This window comes from Melanotaenia boesemani, chromosome 21 (genome assembly GCF_017639745.1).
Source record: "Melanotaenia boesemani isolate fMelBoe1 chromosome 21, fMelBoe1.pri, whole genome shotgun sequence".
In the NCBI taxonomy this organism is placed as follows: Eukaryota; Metazoa; Chordata; class Actinopteri; order Atheriniformes; family Melanotaeniidae; genus Melanotaenia; species Melanotaenia boesemani.
Window position 1 is genome coordinate 15,079,817 of NC_055702.1, and position 22,152 is coordinate 15,101,968.

Here is a 22,152-nt window from a genome sequence, read left to right on the forward strand (position 1 = left end):
AGTCAGGCGACAGGCCTAAAGGCTAAACACAGTCAGGAAGGTGGAAGGACTGAGAGGAACACACAGAAGGCCATCGCCCATTAAAGGACAAGCTGTAACTTGAGACACTGGAGACATAGTTTAGCTAAAGGGGAAAGGACCAGATCATTATTTTAATAAGGTTAACTTTAGAGAGAAAACTGGATTTACATGCTTTACTGTTTGGATTGTATTTAAGTTTTGGGTATTTTCCTCTATGGTGATTTCACAGGTCTTTATGTGGATACTCAGTAGATAAGCGAGGAGAAATCCAATTTCCTCCAATTTCTCTGCATGTTTTGAGTCATGTAGTGGTGGTAAAAAAACAAACAAAAACCATCACTTTATCTTTCACTGATGGTAAAACATGTTAATACTGACCAAACTTTGCCATGCTAGACCCACAGAGTTGAGGTTTTGAAGGCAAGATGCTTATCTAAAGAAGCGTGATACGACTTCCACTCTTCTGAAGGCCAGCAAGCAAGGTCAGAGGTTGAAGATCATGGGAAGTTTGCATGCGTAGGGGGATAATCAGGCAGCATGAGCTCCCCTGGGATGTGCACTAAAAAACATAGTATAAAATCTTTACAGTCCTTTCCGGGGTTAAAACAAGGTGGAGAAAATTAAGTTGATTAAAACATGTAGAACATCTCATTAAAGTAATGAACTGTCCAATCAATAATTAGCAAAAAGAAAAATGAAATAGCAACTGCATTTTATGCAAAATTCTGCTCCATTTCTTCTAAGAGACCCCCCTAATACTCCCCTGAAGTCTTACACATTGTACGCACAGCCTTTATGTTTGCAACACATGTTGTCACAATGAGTTAATACCGTGTAAATGTAATTTCTAGGTGGCTGGTGTAGGCAGCAACAGAGAAGCAGTGGTTTGCAGTATTGAGAACAGACAGGGGTATTTCTTAGGTCAGAAATTAAGGGGGGGCCTTAGCCCATAATAAAAAAATGTGAAAGTGTTCACCCTCCTTGATGAATTACTAATTTCACTGGATACAAATATTTTTCTGTATTTATAATCAAACATTATATTCCTGTTTCATGAATGATCAGCAGCCAATTTATTAAACATTAGTCCACACTATCAAGTTCAAGTCAAGACTGTCAGGAACACGTCATAGGTTTCAAACCAGTTTAGGATGTTTTTATGTATAACTACAGTTATCATTGTATTGTCAGTGCAGATTATAACATAAGAAGCAACAGAATACTTTTGTGTTTATGGTAAAACTCAAATCCACGTCTTTGTCAGCTGCTGTGCTGCTATTTGTTCTCACTAAAACGACTGAGATTAAATATATTATAATTTGTTAAAGTGGCTGTCCTTAAATTTCCAGTGCACGCCTATTTCCCTTTTTACAGTAATGCATCCGTGCAAGCTCTTCCGTCAAGGTTGCTCTATGTTTAACTCAGTGCTTTCTTTAGAAAAGAACAGTCAATGCAAAGTGTTGAGACAAAAACACCCATTTGATGAATATCACAATGAGCTGTCCTCATGTACACAATCATTTATTGATTTTGGCGTGTCTATCTTCAAAATGCTCTGTCAATAGGAGTGTTAGGATGTGACACAGCCCTGGTCGTTGCCATGATTAAAGTTGAATGAGCTATGCTTGGGTCTGACGAAATCGGTGCTGCCTGTTCTTATCAACCTGAGGTTTCAGCTGGAAGCCCTCAAGGCCAGTTTCACTCCATGTCTGTTTTTGCTTGAGCTCGTACTCAGGACAGCTAACATGTCACCCAAAGCCCAAGGTTCAGTTCTCAAGGCAGAAAAAACAAAAAGGTTGTGGCTTGCAGCACATATGCAGTTATATTATTCATGCACACTCATGCACAAGAAGAAAGTTCAAAGGATTAGCTGACTATGAGTCATAACACACACACACAAAGCTGTGTGTGAGCTTCCGGGCACTGATACTCCAAGACATAGATTAAAATCAATAAGATGACTTATTGAACATTACAGATGGAAGGATGAAGGTTCAGAGGAAGGGGAGGGGTGAGCAATTGGGTCAAGTCCATTTTGTTATTGAGTTGATAGGTGAGTAGGGAGGGAGTTATTTCCTTCCTGAGTTTGGTTGACCTTAACAATCGACAGCTTGCCCTCTAGAAATCAGAAAGCAGAGTTGGATAAGCAGCACCATGCACACCCATGCACACACCAGCACTCAGAACCAGCACATTTGAGACAAAGACAAAGAAGAAAGAGGAAGATTCGTAACTGCAACTGAGTATTCAACAATCTGTTTTGATTAAGTATATGGTCAAACAAAGACATATTTCAACATCTGTACTTGTTTCTTTAAATGGGATGACAATGCATCTCTTAAATATATTGATGGCATCTTCATCAGGTCAGGATTAATTGATAAAATAAGGAATTATGCATGGAATGAGTCTGCAAATCTTGTTGCACAGTAGAGTTATCATACAGGTATTTCTATTACAAATGATGCTTTAAAACAAGCTGGACTACTCTAAATGAAGCAATTGACCCAAAAGTACCCGCAAGTGCTCAATAAAATCCTCCCATGACCTGAAGCTGCAATAACCCAAAATGGCAACAAGTTTTGAATCTGTTTTCCATAAAACAAGTAATGACATCATGGTGATTGCATAGATATTTAAAAAAAAATTCTACAAATGATCTATAAATGGGGCTTATTTTAAGTCGTATTTACTAATGTTTGGATGCATATGATTGTATTTGTAGACAGAGGTTAGTAAGAAAGTGTTGACAATATTTCAGTTTATCTCAGGAATCAACTTTAGAAACTTTAGAAAAAAAAAGAAAAAGAAAAAAAGTACTGACTGGACAGTCCTACCATGTGGGAGGGGCTTAAAAAATGGTTAATTCCAGAAAGCATTTGACAGACAGATAAAAGGAGGAAGACAAATGTGGAAAATGATAAAAGGGCAAAATGCCATCAACATTCCTGATTTCATGCATTGCCGCATTAGTAACTGTGAAGAATCTCCAACCCCAATGTGACAATTCACTGCCTTTGTATTGCACAGGCACTCATTGTGGGTCTTATAGTTTTGACGAACACATCTACTGACCTATATCTCAACCGAGTTGGGCTCTATGGCCACAGTTGACCTTCTGTCTTTAACCCTCTTGCTCCCCTCTTCACACAGTGTGAGCATTGTAATGACGAGGGAAGTTTTAAAGTCAAGTGTGTCTCTTTGTCAGCTGCCAAACATGTATGGACCCCGACTCTGTCTCCTAAAGTCGCCTGCCACCCTTCAGGAATTTGCCCCCGACATTCCAAAGGAATTTTTTTAGAGGTGGTTTGGCATGAATGAATGAATCTGGTGGCAAAGGTGACCACAACACTTGCGGTTTGCGCGTGCCATCAATTCATTGACAAGACTCCAGTAGAGGTTTTGTCCTCATGTGTCGGGGAATTGTGTCATAGCCATCGTGTGTGTGAAGCCTTGTTTTTATTGATATCCTTTCATTTGTTGTAGCTTCCTTGAGTGGAATTGCTGTACTTTGGCATGAAGGGGAAATTTCATAGAATTTCTATTTCTGTCAAAGTAAAGGGCAAATCTGTAGTTTTCTATAATTTATGGGTTCAAGATTCTGACATTGCTGCCACTTTATTTTTTGCAAACATGAACAAAGAATCTGATTAGTTCTTTTTGCTCCACAGTTTCCAAGGATAATATTAGACTGATTTACATATGCCAGACATCTCCTGAACACTTTTAATTTAGTTTTTTTTTCTAGAGTAGTCCAAATATGACGTTTTTCATTCCCTTCCACCTTGGACCAAATGTTCTCAAGAATTTGTGATCAGAGCTGATAAAATCATGACCAAGTGAAACATGAGAAGAAGAAAATCACCAACAATATGTTTTGACAAGACCTTTCTTCCTGCTTGGGTTTGAAATCAAAATTACTCTTACGAGATATGGCAGAATAAATAGCCCACGCAAAAGTATGCAAAACCTAGATACATGTGGATTTCAGTATTTACTCATTATCCCACTTTCTTTTACAACATATTAAATAACTCACATCTAAATGTACTTCTAATGTGCTCCATAAAACATTCACTCAAACCGTGTCCATTTAGGAAAACATCATTACAGCTTAGTATTCATCCTATCGGGGGTATAGATTTTTGACACAAAATTCGCTGCTGCTTTCCAAAACATTCTCATTAGTGGTTTATAGTTGATCTGTAAGACACAAGAAACATTGCGTATGCATGCCTCTTTGGAAAGTAGTACTCAACATACTACAATTAGAAGCAAATCCATACCTAAACTATTCAACAAAAAAATGATAATGAAAACAACATGCAGGGAGGGAAGTAGAGAGGTTCAGAGAGGAAAGAGACAGAAAAATCTGGTGATAGTGGAGAGAGGGAGCAGATGCTGAGAATGCGGCCTGGTCGATAAAAGCGATGGAGTTACTCCTCTGCACTCTCGTGTTTCTCTGGTTGACCTCTACGAGTGCTGATCACGTTCTGCTGCAGAACAGACACACGCACACACATACACACACACACAAGGACACTGATCAACACAGACGTGCACACACATGCTCCCTGTACTTCTTCCTGTCATCATGCATGCATGCATGCATGTTTAGAGGTGTGTCTGAAGCATAAAAAGAACAGAAAATGAGATGGGTCATTTAAGGTGCAATGTGAATCAGAAGGTTTGAAGAGAAAAGAGAAAGTTTGAGGTGGAGGATAAAGGTATGTCACAAGCAACTTAACAAAACATGGGAACATGATTCATCAGCATATGCAATTTATCCCTTCTCTTGAGCTTGTTGCAACAAAAGTACAGTATAATTATTTGGACTTGTGTGAAAATACGCTGAAGGGCATTCAGGTTAAGTTGGCTGGGAATTGGCAGTGGTTGCAGCTAATGAAAAGCAAGCACCTCCTTTCCTTTGTACATAAATCTAAAGTCAGCTTGTAAAGAATATGGTGTTGAAATAACACCTGTTCGCAAGAGTCTACAAGAAGCTGGAATTACAAGTTCAACTCAGGTGTGGTTAAGCATAAGTTACACAAACACACTTTACCCTGCAAACTCATTCACTAATGCAGGAGTGCAGACACATCAACAATTAAAATGTCTTTCTAAATAATTATTCACATAATGTAATTTAATACACATGTGCCTGCCTTTCCTGTCACCAGTTAATCAATAAGAGACAAAGCCAGAGGGAAATTTCCAGTAATTCATTAATAATTGGATTGTGCATAAATATTGGTATAATAGATGTTTTGTTAAAATGAATAAAGAATTGGAGTTGAGAGAATTATTTTGGGAACTCCATGTATTTCAGTTTTTGGGCTTCCTTGCCTGTCCTGTTTGACCCTATATAAGATATAAGATTTTTGTCTTATCCCAGAAAAGAGTGTTTTTTTGAAAAAAAAAAAGAAGAAAAAAAGCCAAATATAGATTAACATGGTTTTTGTGGAACAGTGGTTATATTTAAATCACAACAATAAAACAAACAAAAAAAGAAAAAAGAGGTTTCATATCAAATCACATTGCTTTTTATTGAATTTTATTAATCAGTATGATAAAAATGTGTGCAGCCACACTGACCCATGGATACAGTATATGTGAATTGTTGCTGTCTTAATTTCTCAGATGTCTCAGCCTGAAAACTCTCTTGACCATCAGAGCTGATTGAGTAAATATTGAGTGTGATGGAAACAAGCTGATCTCAGCAGAAGGTCGCTTTGTCTTGTAGATTAACCGTGCATGTTGAGCATGGGGGTTTCAGAAGACACACTCAGGGTCCTGTTTTAATTACCGTTTACTAATTAAGAGGGGAAGCAGAGCACAGTAATGACATGAAAAGGCAAAAGATAAAAATATCGTTGAAAATATGAAAAAAAGAGAAATATGTGACATTCAAATGACCACAAAGCGAGTGGCTGAAAGAGCAAGCAGAGTTATAAATATAAAACGGAGATGGGTTAAGGATGGAGAGAGGGAGGGGATATTTGTGGCGTAAAAAGAAGATTTCTGTCAATGGTCCGTGTCTTATTTCGTGCATACATGTGTGATAGGGGTAAAAGATATCTTGGGAGAGACAGACAAACTATGGTGTCACTTTGTTAGTGGTTTGTATTCATCTTTGGTTTTGGATGTACTGAAGATGGCAAGATGGCAAGATGAAATTTGATATCTTCTTCTTCAGAAGCCACTTTGTGTGGCCTCTTTTTCTTAACCACTTCATCAATATATATTAGTTTTACTGAGCATATACTAAAGTATCCACCAGTTCATCAGTGCTTACCAGTTCTGTAGAATACAGGGAGGATATAAAAAAAGAAAAAGAGTCAGATTTGACAGAGCAAATTGAAGCAAACATGAACACAGTCACAATTTGAATCCTTTTATGACTACATACATACAAGTACACTGTCTCCACTAGTGGCAGGTTTGTGTTTTCCACAAGCTCAACAAGTTCAGTTGTGTAACTACTGGGAGTGCTTAAGGTAGCATTTGACAGCAGCTGCAAGTGCTGGCTAACTTTTGGAGCTTTTGACCCCACTGCTAGCAGAGCAAAGCTATTTGCACTCATTTTATTATGTAGCTATTCTTCCTGCAATTCTTTCTGTTGTTTCTAATATTGACAAGACTAACAGATGTGACAAATTAGCAGGATACACATATACCATTTTTATAGAGGTAATTTTAGCAATCCTATGACTATGGGTTTTTGTACGTTTAAATTATAGGCCACAAAATATTCAGGCCTGAATAAGTAGAATCATCCTAAATCACATTATAGGTAGAAAATTCCTGTTGGTGAATTTTTACCAGAACAGAACCTTGGACTCCATTTAATCTGTTTGTGTTCCTGAAGAAGGCTCGTAAGTTTCAATGTGCTAGTGTTTTACTTGTCAATATTAGTAGGCCATGAAAACAAGAGATGTTTTAAATCGTTTTAAAGGAAAGTTCCCTGGAGTTCCTTTTTGGATGCTGGTTGTCCTCCATGTTTTTTTTTTTTACCTTTAAAGCATGTACAAGATGTCCCTGCATCAATAAATAGAACAGATATATCTAATTATGTTATGACTTTATTATCTTGACTTTTAAGAAATTATTGGACTGATTAGATAATATTCTGATAATCATTTTAGACAATTTGTGAACTGGCCTTTGGGCATCATATGATCATCCCAGAAGCTAAAGTTTCCCTTGAGGTCAATACATTAAAATTGCATTACAGCCCAGTGCCATCCTTAGAGCTTTTAAAAAGCTTTGGTAACATTGACTTTTTGCTGTCTACAGTAGATTTTTAACCTAAAGGCTTACAAGGAGTGAAATGTAAGGAAGTGTCTGATATAAAACTGGGATTGTTACAGCATACACAGAATACACATGTTCTGCTGCCGTAAGTGAGCTAAAAACACCTGGAGGTTTAAAAAAAAAAAAAAAAAACCATGGAAAAAAAACAGCACATCTCTTATTGAACTAAGATTTTGGCAGATGGACTTACTGGCTTTCAGAAATAATAATGCTGGCAAGTAACTAATGCTAACAAGGTAGCAGAAAGAGAAACAGGCATTTGTTTTTGTGAACACCCAACACTGGAAAAAAAAAGGATTTGCTGGGTAATGGACTTGTACTTATATAGCCACTCAAAGCGCTTTACACTACCTGTCACATTCACCCATTCACACAAATACTCATACCCCAATAGCCACATCAGAAGGTAATGTAGGGTTAAATGTCTTGCCCAAGGACACTTCGCCATGTAGTCAGGGAAAGCCTGGAATTGATCTTCCAACCCTCTGTTTGGAAGATGACTGCTCATCCTCTTGAGCGAACGCCTCCCCGCGTGTATTACTACACCAAGTTAATTAGAACTGGTGTCATAAATACCCTCCAAGGATACATACTGTCCTAATAAGCTTCAGATGTTACATCAGCATAAGACGACATCGTGGAAAAAAAAAACCAATCTTCAAAATGGTTAAAGGCTAAGAGTGACTGACGTATTGTTATAACTTGATAAGATATTCAGTAGATAGTTGTTGCTGTAAAGCACTTATCACATCATCAAAATTCCTTCAGCTGAAAACCCCACAGAAGTGTTTTCACCTCATTAGTGAAAAATGGCTGCCTTGCACTCAGTGGCTCTCCTGAGGTATGTAGAGTCCTTGGAAGCCAATGGGCTGATTTCCTGTTAATGTGAGTAAGCATAAGTAAGTGACAGGCGAGGATAGGTTTCCACATCCGCGGTGAGGAGCGAACATGTCTGCTAATGGTCGGAGCAATGCGGCCAGTAGAGGATGGACAAAACTGCTCTTTCCCTTGTTAATTGCTCCTTGGGGAGAGGGAAATGACCACCATGTGGGGTCTAATGCTCGTGTCGGTGTGCTTTTTGTTTGTCAGCATACTGCTAAGTTTGCTTCTATCTGGTGGAGAGAAACACAAAAAGTTATAGAAGCTTGGAAATATATTATCTGACTGTCCTTCTTGCCATATTTGTTGTAATATTTACACTTTGGATACAGTGTTCTTCTTTTTTTATTTATTTTTAAACAGAATGGATTAATTTATGCCTAAATTGCGTTGACAATGAAGCTGAGGTTCTGCAGTTTTTACTATGATTCAGTCATTTGTCCCGAGCATGAAGAGGACAGCTGTCATCAGTGAAGAGGAAAAACTCAGTCTTAACAGTCTTAACTCCAGCAGAACCCAGCTCAGGGAAGGCAGACATTTACTTTCAGATACGGAATATTTTTACAAGTTCTTTAGCACAAAGTCAGTGGCATCAAGTAGGGTTATCTAATTTATCTGCTGGTTCTTGGGTGTAACGTGATACACCTAATAGACAAAAGAAATAAAGACGTACCGAAAACAAGGAGACTGTCAAACCTGCTCGTACCTTTTCCTTTAGCAACACAGCTGTGTTGGAAACACATACTAAATAAACTATCGTGGTTACATTATCTTGTAATCTACGACAAACTACACAAACAAAACCGCTACTAACCCCACTGTTTGCCATTTAAATTTCTCTTTAGAGTGAAATAAATCCCAAATCATTCTGTTATTTATCTGGATGAGCATCTGCCTGCTGGGTTTGGGATACTGGGAAGGCACAGTAATAATTGTTACTGTGGGTTATATCAGACTGACAGCAGCCACTCAGGAGGGGGTATAAACCTCCTGAAGGTGTCGATAAAAATCAACATTTTAATTTTGTAAATGCAGTGAAAACATGTCTTTGAAAAACTGCCTTGTTTTTACTTATTCAGGATGATCATAAAGAACATCCCCCTCCCTTTTTCTGTTTGTCCTGTACAGTTCAAAACTCATCACTGTTGCCCACGCCATATACTGGTTCTCCGTCTCTCAATTATGAGGACTTTACGCCACCTGGCCTTCTACCAGAGGGCCCCACAGACAGCAGTACCACCACCACTAATGTTAATCCCCCGGACCGGGTTTACCAGGGACTGAATGATAAACTCATCCCCATCTACTGCTCCATCCTGGCAGCTGTTGTTGTTGGTGTGGTAGCCTTCATTATCTTCAAAAGGTGAGATCAGAAAATGATGCTTCACAAGCTGATTACAAGAAAGAACGTGTTCAAGTTTGATGAAGAAATTTTACATTTACAGTTTACAATTTAGTTGGATCAGAGGGTCTGGATACATGAATGACAAATTATATGCAAATCTTTACTTATTATAGTATCCTTTGTTTGCTTTGTTTCTTTTATTATTTTTGCAAATATGCTACAGGCAAAATAAAAATAACTGCTGTTAAAATATGACATCCAGTGTTTTCTACATGGCTGAGTAAGCCCCCTTTTTAGCTAATGATCCCTGAAAACAAAGAATTGAGTAATGTTTTCATCTCAAATCATCACATTTGAGAACTCAGTTGTTTCTTCTTTTTGTTAAAAACATAAATTACTGAAGAAAATGTAAAATATTGCACTTGACAATTCATTTTGATTATCACCTCATGACTGTTTCAGACTCCTTACTTGATTGGCACAAATGGTCTGTTTGAAATAAAAACCATAATAATGATGAAGCTCATGTTCAGCCACAGTTTGAATTTTTAGTTTTATTATTAATGAAATCATCTGCTACTTTTCTGGATATGCAGCTCTCTGCTGTCTTTTGGGTCGCAATATGCTCCACTAACCCTCTCTTCCTGCTAAACTAACACTCCTGCTAAATGTTAAATGTGCAATATGTTACAGCCTCTTCTGTTGTATAACAAGGCAAATTCTGCAAGTTTGTACATTCAGACGTGATTATTTCCAGACACATCAGAACACAGGAAGTTGAACAGCTGGTTAAAAGGCTGCTCCTTTAGCTTCCCATTTTTATATTCAAAGAAAAAAGAATTGGGTTTGTGAGACATGGTTATTACCATATTGATTACCTAATGGGGCTGCCATAAGAGCAACTCATCGTAGGTTACTGAGCTGTTCTTGATAGACCAAAAAGCACATGTTTCCTTTTATTTAAAGGTTGTGCACCTTCACAGTATTTATTATAATGTAGATTAAGCCCAGGAATCCTTCTCACCTTTGCATATTATTGATTGTTAACTGATCTTGATGTTACCAGATTGCATATGTTTTACATATGCAAAGGTGAAATAGCAACCTTTTGTACATTTTTTTTATTTATTTATTTTTTATGGCAAAACAAGCAGATAGGAATGACAGAATGCAATCAGCACTGTGTGCAAAACGGTAAAGTAAAGTAGCTTTTTGCATACAGCTCTTGCACTCTAGCTTAGTTTTTGTTTAATAAGTAATGAGCTCACTGGACATACATATGCAAAACCTTAAAACTTTTATTTACACTTGACTAACATAAATGCATGTACTTATCAAATCTGATTTGATTGGTAATCTAAGGAAAATATGCATGTACAACATTGGTAAATAGAGATGGATTAGGCTAAGTTGTGCTTTTCATGTCTTATGATTCATTCTCATTCAGGTGGAACAGCTGTAAGCAGAACAAGCAAGGAGCCAACAACTGCACAGCCAACCAGAACCAGACACCGTCACCTGAGGGGGAGAAGCTGCACAGCGACAGTGGCATTTCTGTGGACAGCCAAAGTCTGCAGGAGCACCAGGGCCAGACTCAGGCACAAACAGGTACGCTGTGACACTGACACTAAAACACACAGACACACAGATGTCACTCCTACAATACTAAGTAATACAATGACTCCCATTTATCATGTATTAGCACCACCAGCGTTGATCTTGTGCATGACTAGCCTGAATGCTTACTTTTTTTTTTTTTTTTTTTGTACAAAAAAATTGTAGGATGCATACTAAACTGTCCCACCTAGTCAGCTGAAAGAAAACATCTCCCCCTCAGGAATGTACCATCTGATGACTTCATTGGCTCCATTTTAACTACCATTCAAACTTACTGTAGCGAATCAGTAAACAAGGATTGCAAAATTTACCAAGGCCTAGTGTTTGTTTTTGTTTTTTTTGTCTGCTCCTGTTGTTTTCTGTAATATCCCATCAATCCAGTTTCAGAAAATTTATGACTTTTAAAGCTTCATGTCTGCCCAGAGAATAGTAAATAAGTATAGTATAGTATAGTAAAGAAAGAAAACATAATGTAGAGGGGAGCAATAAAACACTGCTCCTTTCTTATTATGTCAACCTTCAGATAAAACATCTGTTCTTTGATGAGCTAATAAAACAAGGAGGGGAATTCTTAAAGATCATAAATTTTTTTTTATAAGATTAATGTAGAATTATTTGGTTGTGCTTGTATATTTTACAGGTACAAAATAATAAACTATACAAAGGGAATGCCTCTATAGTACTGTAAACTGTGACCCCCCGGGGCAAGGAGGGCTTGTAGCAACTAAGACTCTTTCAGTTCTTTTCAGGGCATTTTCCCTGCATTCTTTCCCCAAAAGGCATTTAGCTCCATGAGATTCTTGGACCATCTTGCATGCATTGATCTTTTGAGGAGATTTTTAGATATTTTCGGATTAGGGGTGATGCTTATGTCAAAGACTATACATTTTATCATTTAGATCATTATAATGCTATAATTGCTTTTATCTTGAGTTTCCCCACTGGCTTTAACACTGGCCCAAAGCATGATCCATCCACCTCTGTGCTTAACAGTTGAAGAAAACTTTATTAGTCTTTTGACTACTTTCCAAGTGACCAGGCTTGTTTAGATGCTCATTAGCTAAATTTTTGATGTGGAATTTTCAATTTAATTAATTTATCTCTATTTATTTACTCCATCATATTTTCCATGTATTTTCCCAATATTTTACTTTTTTATTTGGCTTATTTACCTGTGCCATGTTTTCCCTTCACGTTATTAAGCGCTACAACATTTGTTTAAAGGCTCATTAAGAACTGAGCCCTTCGGAAAATTTGGCTAAGCAGATTTCCAGATTTTCGGAGGAACTAATTTATATTGAACATATGTGTGAATGGATAGATAGCTTTCTTTCAGTGCAGTGCATTAAAAATGTCTATATATTTTTTTTCTTCAAAAAATAAAAATAAATAAATAAATAAAGCTGGAAACATCTTAATTTCCCTCCACAGTTGTCACCATCGATGAAGAGCCCTGTTTGCTCCTTCCACTCCACACCAGAGAAAAAGTGGAGAAGCTTCTTTTCAGAGGCATGGAAGGAGAAAACTGCAACCACATTCAGGACAGCGACTGGTACAACCTTGCGGGCCTGCTCGGATATGATGAGGAGCGGATCGTGACTTTCCAGCAGGAAGAGCATCCTGTCCGAGCCCTACTGTCTGACTGGGCGAGCAAGGACTGCGCCAGCATTGATGCGCTGTGCACGGCATTGCGCAAGATTAACCGTGACGACGTCGCCCAGAGTCTAGTGCTCAGTCCAAGTGCTCCAAAACCGACTGCCACTTCTGTAGTGTGATTTTAACCATTACTGTCTACAAGAACTTAACACCTGACCCTTAAACTTAAACTTCCTTCCTCTTCATAAATTTATGCCACAACTGCTCGTTGCTTTCATCATAAAGCCACTAATCAGAGTGATCATAATATAAATCACTAAAATCATGTTTAATCAAGGGGAAGATGTAAGAAAGAAAATCATTTTACAAACACCTTCAAGTTTATTTTACTATTTATGATCCACCCGACATACAGCCTACGTGGAAAGACATTGCCTTCAGAAGGTTCGCTGTTGAATTCCTCCATTTTGAGTGTGGATCTCTACCTGCCTCTCCATACAGAGATCGTCTGCATCGTAACTTTCCGCTTAAACATGCATAGTCACTGCAGCCCTTCCCTACAACAGCCTGTAGATGTTTTCAAATCTATGTTACCAAAGAAGCAGAAGTGGTGTCAGTTCCTACCGGTCAGGTGACATTATTTAGATGCCATGTTAGACTTTATGAATGTAACTTGACAAATGGCTTGTGTCTGTTAATGCTACTGGATGAGGCCTGCATACCTCGGAGTATCTGGACTTTTGCGAGTATGACACCCTGAGGAAGAGCTTAAGGACTCATTTAACTACTACAAAACAAAGGCTAGGTCCACCTATTTGCTGTTATGTTAAATTATTTTATTAGATTAATGAGCTGTTTAGATTAAGCAGCACACATGACATTTTGAATTTCATCTTCATCTTGATTGCTTTCTGCAGGCTTTCTCTTCTTTTCTGTTTTTTTCCATCAAGTGCCGTAAGAATTGGTGGTTGGTTGCTGCCATCTGTGGTCTATGGGTTAAGGTCTTTAACCAAGGCATAATGACTCCAGTTTGTGACACAGCTCAAACACAGATTACTTTATACCAACCCAGAAAAGAGAATGCAGTGGAAAATTAAAAACTTATTACTCTCTAACAATCCCATATACTATATGTACATAGGCAAATAAGTAAACACAAAATATAGGCATAGGCACACCCCTACAGTTTATAGCCATGCATGCATGTACTTTACTTAACAAACACACTAACAGGTAGCTCATGTATACATTTACATTCTTAATCACAGTTGAGAGAATGTTAGATCCTGCCATATGTATGGTGTGGAACGCTCTCATGAGGGGACCATGTACTGTTTATTGTGATTATCTGTAGCAGTATAATGTACTTTTGTCTAATTATATCTAAAATTATATTATTTGCAAGGGTGCTTTAGATGTTGATGTGCTACCTTCATAGACAACAGCATGCACTGTTGGTGCACAAATTCCAATTAGAAACCATGTGCAAAGCAATCAGGATGCAAAACAAAATTACAGGTTTTTTTTACCTTGATTTGCTTAATTTCTCAGGGTATTGTGAATATTAGAGTCATTATCTAACCCTCAACAACGGAATGAGCTAATTGTCCAAAAGGTACAGTATTTAATTTAAGGCAAGCGATTCCCTGCAAATGACAATCCTATGCACATAAATAGGAGAGAGAAACTGGCCAGAGCAAGAAAAAAAAGGAAGAACAGGGGTGTCTGGTTTCTTATTTTTCTGGAACAATGACCTCTGGATAAAAGGCAAGTCAACAGAGACTGAAGGCGAAGGATGTGTGAAGAATTCAGACAGAGAGAAGCGGAAACGTTTTGGATTACTTCTAAGTAAAGGTGAAACACATTAAACATTTGCATTAATCATCTTTTTTTCTACATCTACATTTTTTAATGTTACACCTACATGACATTTTTATTGTTTCGCTGTGTGGTTATTCTGCCAGCTGTGGATGAAATGGACCTGGTTTCTCTTGTGTTTGCTTATTTTCTGTTATAGGAGAAATATTTGAAGGAGCAATTTGTTAACTGTATTAAATTCAACTAAATGTCCAACTTCAGGTTTTATTCAAGCGCAGTTTGCCACTAACCTCTAGTATACTGAGCCTCACGCTGTAGTGTTACATTACATGAAGGTATTCTTAAGCTTGTTGTATTTCAATTCCCAAATATCAGTTGTAAATAGTACTGCATTTCTGTTTTTGTCCTAGATTGTAGCACTTAATTGTATAGTCATATATATCATTTTTGTAATACAAGTGCCTGGGAACTATTTCAGGTAATGTTGTATATTTATTGTTTTTTGTTTATGTTTTTTATTTGTTTGGTTTTTTTTTTAAGTACACTGTATCTTTTTTGTTGTTTTTGTTTCTTTTTCACTTGTATATAATCTTTCTATTTCAATTCTATTTTTAGTTATTGCCTGAAAGGCACAACTGTACAGTAGCTTATGTAAACAGGACTCTTTCAGTGCTCTCCTAAGTCTCTGTGAAAAATAACAAAGGGAAAGGGATCTCTCATTGAGGAAGTTAACAAATTATTCAATATTCACTATATTAAAACAGTGTGCTATTAAAGACTAAATTAAAAGTAAGATAAATCCAAAGTGGGAAGTGTGTAATTATCTGTTTTTGTTCTTTTTTATTACAAAGAATTTGAAGAGAAGTCATCAACTTTGTGCCAGAAATGCCACAGGTTGCTCTGTGGTTGGAAGATGTTTAGGTCTTTCACTACAAAAGGAAAAGTTTAGCATTTTGATAAAGCTGTTTGTTTCCTTACCATTAGTTTATATACGAAGAACAACTCCACTGTAATCAAATTAAGCTAAATGAGGTGGTTCTGTTCTTGACTCTTGCTGCCTTTAAATTTGACTCGTGATTAAAATATGGGAAATCATGCAATCTAGAAGACTTGTGAACCCTCAGCTTCCAGTACTGAGAATATAACTAATGAAGGAAATTCGTAGGAACTTTTCACGTGAATGTGATGAACATGACCCAACTCAAAAGCTGACCCAACATGATCCAAGTAATTATGCTGTTATCTTTTGACAGAGCCAACAGCTTCCTCTCTTTTTATGTTAGGCTAACTGGCTATCTGCACGTTGAGAATGATAAAAGTTGGGTTGGCATTCATACTTAGTCAATATAGCATCTCTAGCTATAGCATCCAGAATGTATTAGAATGGTGTAATGTAAGGTACTGTGTGGCTCACGGTATATCCTTCCCCTGCTTTGTTTTCCATTACAGACAGTTCCCTTTCCCTGTGGACAGAATCCACTGTTTATCAGCACAGTGTGTGTACTGCAGCAACAGAGACAAGACACCCAGCTTTGCTCTATGTGTGTTTTTATTACATTTACAGAGATTTAGCAAATGCTTTTATCCAGACCATCTTACAGTGGTTATTGCCCTGAATGAGTTTGCAATAGGCTTTTAGTTCGGAAGAGGTTAAACATCTGCAGGCAGTGATCGTAACAACTAAGTGCTGCAGAGTTCAGGTCTGGTCAACAGAGAAACAACAATCAGTCTGTAAATTCAAGCATGGAGTTATTAAACATGCTTATATATTGTAATTGTGTGCCAGACTCTTAAAACAACTTCACAGAACCAGGTAAGAGTGCTGCTGTGGAGTTGTTTACGCCCGCATGTAACAACGTTATGACAAATCAATGCTCTGTATTGTTACAACATCACTTATATCGGCTCAGCTGCTTGGAACCTCAGCTAAGGTCGATCTAAAAAGTTTTCAGATAGTATCAGTCAGGCTATATGGTCCCACCTACATTTTAAACCCCCCCAAAAAATCAAGACATACCTTATCATACTGCACCACACCACCCTACAGGTACAGTATGTGAGGAAAAGCACCATAAAGGAAAATGTAGGAAGTAAAGCCTTCCTAAGCTACAAAATAGTGATCCCTATAAGTGATCGGTGAGACTAAATATTTCTGTCATTTCTTGACAACTGTAAGAAGAAAGACACTTTCAGGCTTTATTACTTTCTCTGAGGAAGAAAAATAAAAACAATAAAGTGTGCATCTTTAAATTATGAGCCACTGTGAAAACCTGAACCTTAAAATAGACCCTTTCCCTTTCAAAGTGTTTGTTCAGTGTAGGAGGTTTGGTGAACGGACATTGAACAACAAGTAAAGAATGCACATGGTGTCAAAGTACAGAGTAATCATGCAAAATGGGTCATGGCCAGGTAGGAATGCAGTGGTGAGTGGCTGGTAATCAGGTTAATAGTGACAAGACTGACAGTCCACCATGACTGAAATGTACAGATCTAAGAAACATTGAATGTTCCTTCTATACTAACACACAAAGTGGTCTGTAGTTGTGGTAAATTTGACAAGCAGTAAATAAATATTTTGATCCCATCATTCTCTTTATTGATTCATAACACAACCACAAATGTGCATGTCAAGTCGAAACACTTAATAAATAAATAACATGTTATAATCATGTTATAAAACTGCACCGGCCATCCAAGGCAGCCAGACCACAGGGCCCTGGATGGAATCGGCTCCAGCTTGCCCACAACCCTGAATTGAAATAAGTAGTATAGAAAATGAAAGAATGAATGAATGTTAGCTTACTTGAAGTGATGTAAAACAAATGTTAGCAAACTTTGCCAGTTACTCTCTGTTAACTAAAGCAACAACAAAGCTATGCCAACTTGGGCAATAGTTATTTTATTTTATTTTATCTGAATTATATATATATATACATATTATTTTAAAAATCAAAGATAATTCAGTGCAATTAATTCATATTAAACTTAGAGCATCATAAAAAGATTTTTTTTTTCCTGAGGTCTTCTGAGTGTTTTTTGTTTGTTTATTTTCTTATAGATAGATAGATTGCTTGCCAATATTATCAGATATTTGTACATCCAGTGGGCAAACCACAGTTGGTAGTAACAGGATTCTAATAACTCTCCCTAATAAACACACACTATATTGTTCTTGACTCACTGATTAATTATATAATATAAAATGCTAGTTCATATTTCAAAAGTCACGCAGTGCCAGTCTGCTGCTGCAATAGCTGAAAACTTTCTACAACCATCTTCCTAAAAAATTATCCACAGCACAGCCAAATTACAAATTAATTCAAACAATTAGGCTGCCAGCCCAGTGTGTGCACTTTCTTCTTTCCTTCAAATGTTTTGTTTTCTACAATCAGGATTAAATCTATTGTAGAACACCTTCGTGGGAGGCATTCTTTCCAGTAAAATGTGTGTCACAGTCAGTGCATGAGAAACATGTTTAAAGAAGTAAGTTATTTGACATGGGGTCAGAATTTAGCATTTTGAGACAAGAACTGACCATAGCACAAGTGCCGAAAGACAGCCACCAACATTGTGCTGGCTTTGGGATTTACAGACTCTCTGTGGTCTGGAGTCACAATCTTATGCTCTTGGCAAATGTAAAAAAATTAATTTTGCACTATTTCCATTGTTTTTTAAGGTGATTAGTAAATTAAATTGTCAACTCAGTTTAGGAACTTGTATCTGCCAAAAAACAAACAAACAAACAAACAAAAAAAAAAAACACTACTCTGATTTGTGACGTTACTGAGAGCCCCATTTTAACTTTTTATACCCATCTTCATGATCACAGTGTAGTTTGACTTCGTAATAGCCCTTGTATGTTTTGTAGTTTGCCCTCACAACTGTGTGCATTTTCCCTCAAGAGTCAATAATGTCCTTCTGACATGTAACTCAAGCCAAATGAGACAGACTTATTACTGGAGGCTTTAACATTGTGAGACATAAAAGAAGAACAGAATGAGGAGACAAAATTGGGGGAAAGTAGGAGGAATTAGTTCGTCTTTAGCTTCATTAAATTGGCTGGATGAATTATGGCATTGTGTGTGGGCAGTGGTAACGTAGCACTATCATAACAGCCTGTCAACACAATTTGACTCAGTCTGGTGAGTGATATAACATAATTAATGGTGCATGAAATGGCACATGCTGGTTTCATATTTTCTGCCACTGGGCTTCACTCAGTGGTTTTGTCACAAGTGTGAAAATATTGCAGTATATTAGCATAGCCCACTGTTGTTTTTGCTTCATAGATCCGCTGACAATGTAAGTCCTTCTTTTTTTTCAAGATAACATTAGAGAATGTAGCCTAACAAATAACATGACATAGTACAATATACAACAGAAAAACAGAATTTTTTAAAAAATTAATTATAATTAAATAAAATGTAATTAAAAGTTTTAAAAATCTGGGCCATACATAATTTTTTTATTGTCCAAATAGTGAATGCAAAATACATGTAGTATGTATTTTGCATCACCTGTGTACTACATACATAAGTATACACTATTATGCATGTACATGTTTCACACTAATAATTTGAAATTCATTTAAATGGAAAGCACTAGACTGCCCTTAAAAAAAAAGAGACAAAATGCATTTAAACTAACAAACACTTTACATTAAAAAAATTACAACCTGATGTCACAGTCGTTAAGATGCGTACTTGTTCCATGAAGTCGGATCTGCCTCTACTTGCTCAAATCAGAAATGACATAAGCAGGTTGTGAAACAGTTGCAGTATCCAGTATCAGTCTCAAAGTGACCTGAGGTTCAAATGGAAAACACATTGCTTAGCTAACTGCTGTTAACCTCCAGTGAGTCGTTAGTGAGGAATGCTTGACGTGTAAGAAGAACCATGTGTGTAGAAGTGACTTGTGGTGGTGAAAGGGGATAAGTCATGTTGAGTTTTTGTGACAGGATCAATTTGGCTGCATGTTAAACAAAGTGAGGAAAAACCAATTTTACTGAGTTACACTGCTTATCAATTTTGAAAGCCACACTATTTTGATTCAATAGTGATTCATAAAACTTGGAGATCAATGTTTTAATATGTCCTGATCCTACTCTAGCGTGACTTACCGAGACTCGGTAAGATCTTAGCACATTAACACGAGTGGTTTCCTGTATTGCCTTCGTCCAAAATCAGCTTGTCTTGCAAAGACAATGTCAAGTTCAGATGTTTTTATTCACCAGCACCCATAAAATTTTGCAGTGTATTACCGCTCACATTAGCAACTAATGCTAAGAACGAGGCATTGATTTTAGCAGCTAACGCTAAAGGGCGCGTCACGTTCAGCAACAGAAAGTGATGTCAACATGCATGTAGTTAAATATTTTTCTATTATTTAATAGTTTATTTATTTGTTTTTTATGGTGAAAATCCAATTAAAAAATCTCAACAAGAAACAGTAAAGGACACAGTATGATCAGAACTACTGCAGCAGGCTGACAATATTATTATAGTATGATATAATAGAAATATACCGATCTAACCTTGATTTGTGAAATAATTACTACAATTTAAGCCCTAATATCTAAGAACAATATTAGGAAAATAATATGATAAAAGCTTTATAGCATTAGCTAAATTACAGTGAATGTCACACTAAGCTCAGAGTCCACATGTAAGGTGTCACAGTATCAAAGTAGTGATTAATAACTGCTCTGTAGAGTCTGGTTAGTAAAATGTCTTCCTACTAAAGCTGAAACTAGCCCTAATTTAAAACAATATATATATATATATATATATATATTTAAATATGCGTTAGAAATATGCCTGCTTGACCCCATCGTATAACCCACATGTGTTTTTATGTCTCATACCATGCAAGTTAGCACAGTACTCTTTAAAAATCACTCTCTCTTATGAGATCAAAGGTCACAAGCATCTTCATCTGTAGACTGAGTTCATAACCTCTCTGAGGATCTCTGCAGGCTCTCATGGTGATGAATGACTAACTGTAGCAAGTCTTCAGATCATCCCAGATGAGGGCACACATGCTCTCTTTGGCTGCAGTGGTTTGTAACAGAATACCTAATACAGGAGCTTTGAAATGAGCTAAACGGTGTTCTAGGGCGGGACAGAAAAGAGAAGAAAAAGCGCCTGATCTTCTGAGGTTAAAGGTTGCTTTCTGACAATGTAACACAGGTGAAACAAGGTTTTTGTTGTTCTTGTGTAGAAATAGGTGTGAATTTGAAGGTCAGTTTCAATTTGTTTTTTAAACCAAGTATAAAAGGGTGGAACAGGGTGGGTTGAGATATTTTTAACACCTAAGCCAGTTTTCTCTGCCATTATGGTCAAGTGACATTGAAACATTATGATGAGGATTAATGAAATTTGTTTTTTAATGTGTTCTTAAATGAGACACACCAACAATTTTACATATTAAATGTTAATTGTTGCTTATCATGCTAACCACTTTTATTATTACAAAACTAGTCACACTCAGGAATATAAAGAAAGCCAGAAATTAAAACCTAATATTTGTTATTATATCATAAGTTAATTGCTTTTCTTGTTTACTTGAGCCATTTGAAAATACTGGAATTTATAGTAAATGTATTGAGCAGTTTATCCTGTAGGTCAGCGTCTCGCTGGGTTAAGTGTTCTGCTGTGATTGTGCTTCACTATTGAAAAAGCACCATGTAACCCTTACCTCTAAAATGCTGCCATTTTAAAAAATGAAGTGATGTGGTTTCCCACTGTTCTATAATTCTGCTCCTTTTCATCCTCTTTCACCTGCCTACATTTACTAGAACACAGTCAGGATCTGTCAGCAACCCACACAATTAGGTGAAGAATAATCTAATTATATCTTTGGTATGAGCAAATGGAGGGATGAGGAGAAACAGATACAAAGTGGGAAGGAGGGTGAGTCCATTCTGTTTCCCTCTGAGACCAAGGAAAATTTAATTAGGCCAGTAATAGACCCATTTTTCACCTTCTTCCACTTTCATTTGTTTTACAATTCCTCCTCCAGTCCTTTCCCCTCTGATCTCTCCACTCATAGATAATGCAGCGTCATTATGGGGTTGCCTTTCCTATATCTCCCTGCAAACTTTTTTCTCTCAACTCTATTCCTGGACGTCTGCATTGTACCTTACAGTCTTCATCATTTAAATAAGTTCTTGTTTTGATGCCACCAACAAATAATTAAAAAAGTTAAGATAAGGATGTGTTTTTACTAATTTGTTGCATCACTTCTTAAATGAAAAAAAAAACCAATACAACACTTAAAAAATATATGAGAAGAATAACTACAGAATATGCTATTTTGACTAATAAAAATAACTTTACTTACTGATCCTAGCAGGACTTGAAGATCCAAGGACCTAGGTCAGCTAGTCCAGACCAGGGTCCAAACCAGAGTCCAGACTAAACATGGAGAAGCAGGATTTAGCTGTTATGCTGCAAACAAATGCAACAAACTGCCAGCGGAAATATAAATTTTCACCAAATATAAATCCAGGTTAAAAACATTTCACTTCAAGTGAGATGCTTCTTCTGCGTCTCACTGCAATG

The 22,152-nt window shown here is 37.0% G+C and overlaps 1 protein-coding gene across 1 annotated transcript in view; it reads left to right on the plus strand.

Annotated features, from left to right (window-relative positions):
* The window catches only part of ngfrb (nerve growth factor receptor b), a 28,993-nt gene extending 11,846 nt beyond the window's left edge, over window positions 1–17,147 (plus strand). The window contains exons 4-6 of the mRNA XM_041974731.1: window positions 9,343–9,577; window positions 11,007–11,167; window positions 12,608–17,147. Coding sequence (XP_041830665.1) covers window positions 9,343–9,577; window positions 11,007–11,167; window positions 12,608–12,951 — 740 coding nt within the window. The 3' untranslated portion in view covers window positions 12,952–17,147. The remainder of the gene's footprint in view (window positions 1–9,342; window positions 9,578–11,006; window positions 11,168–12,607) is intronic.
* The last annotated feature ends 5,005 nt before the right edge of the window (window positions 17,148–22,152 follow it).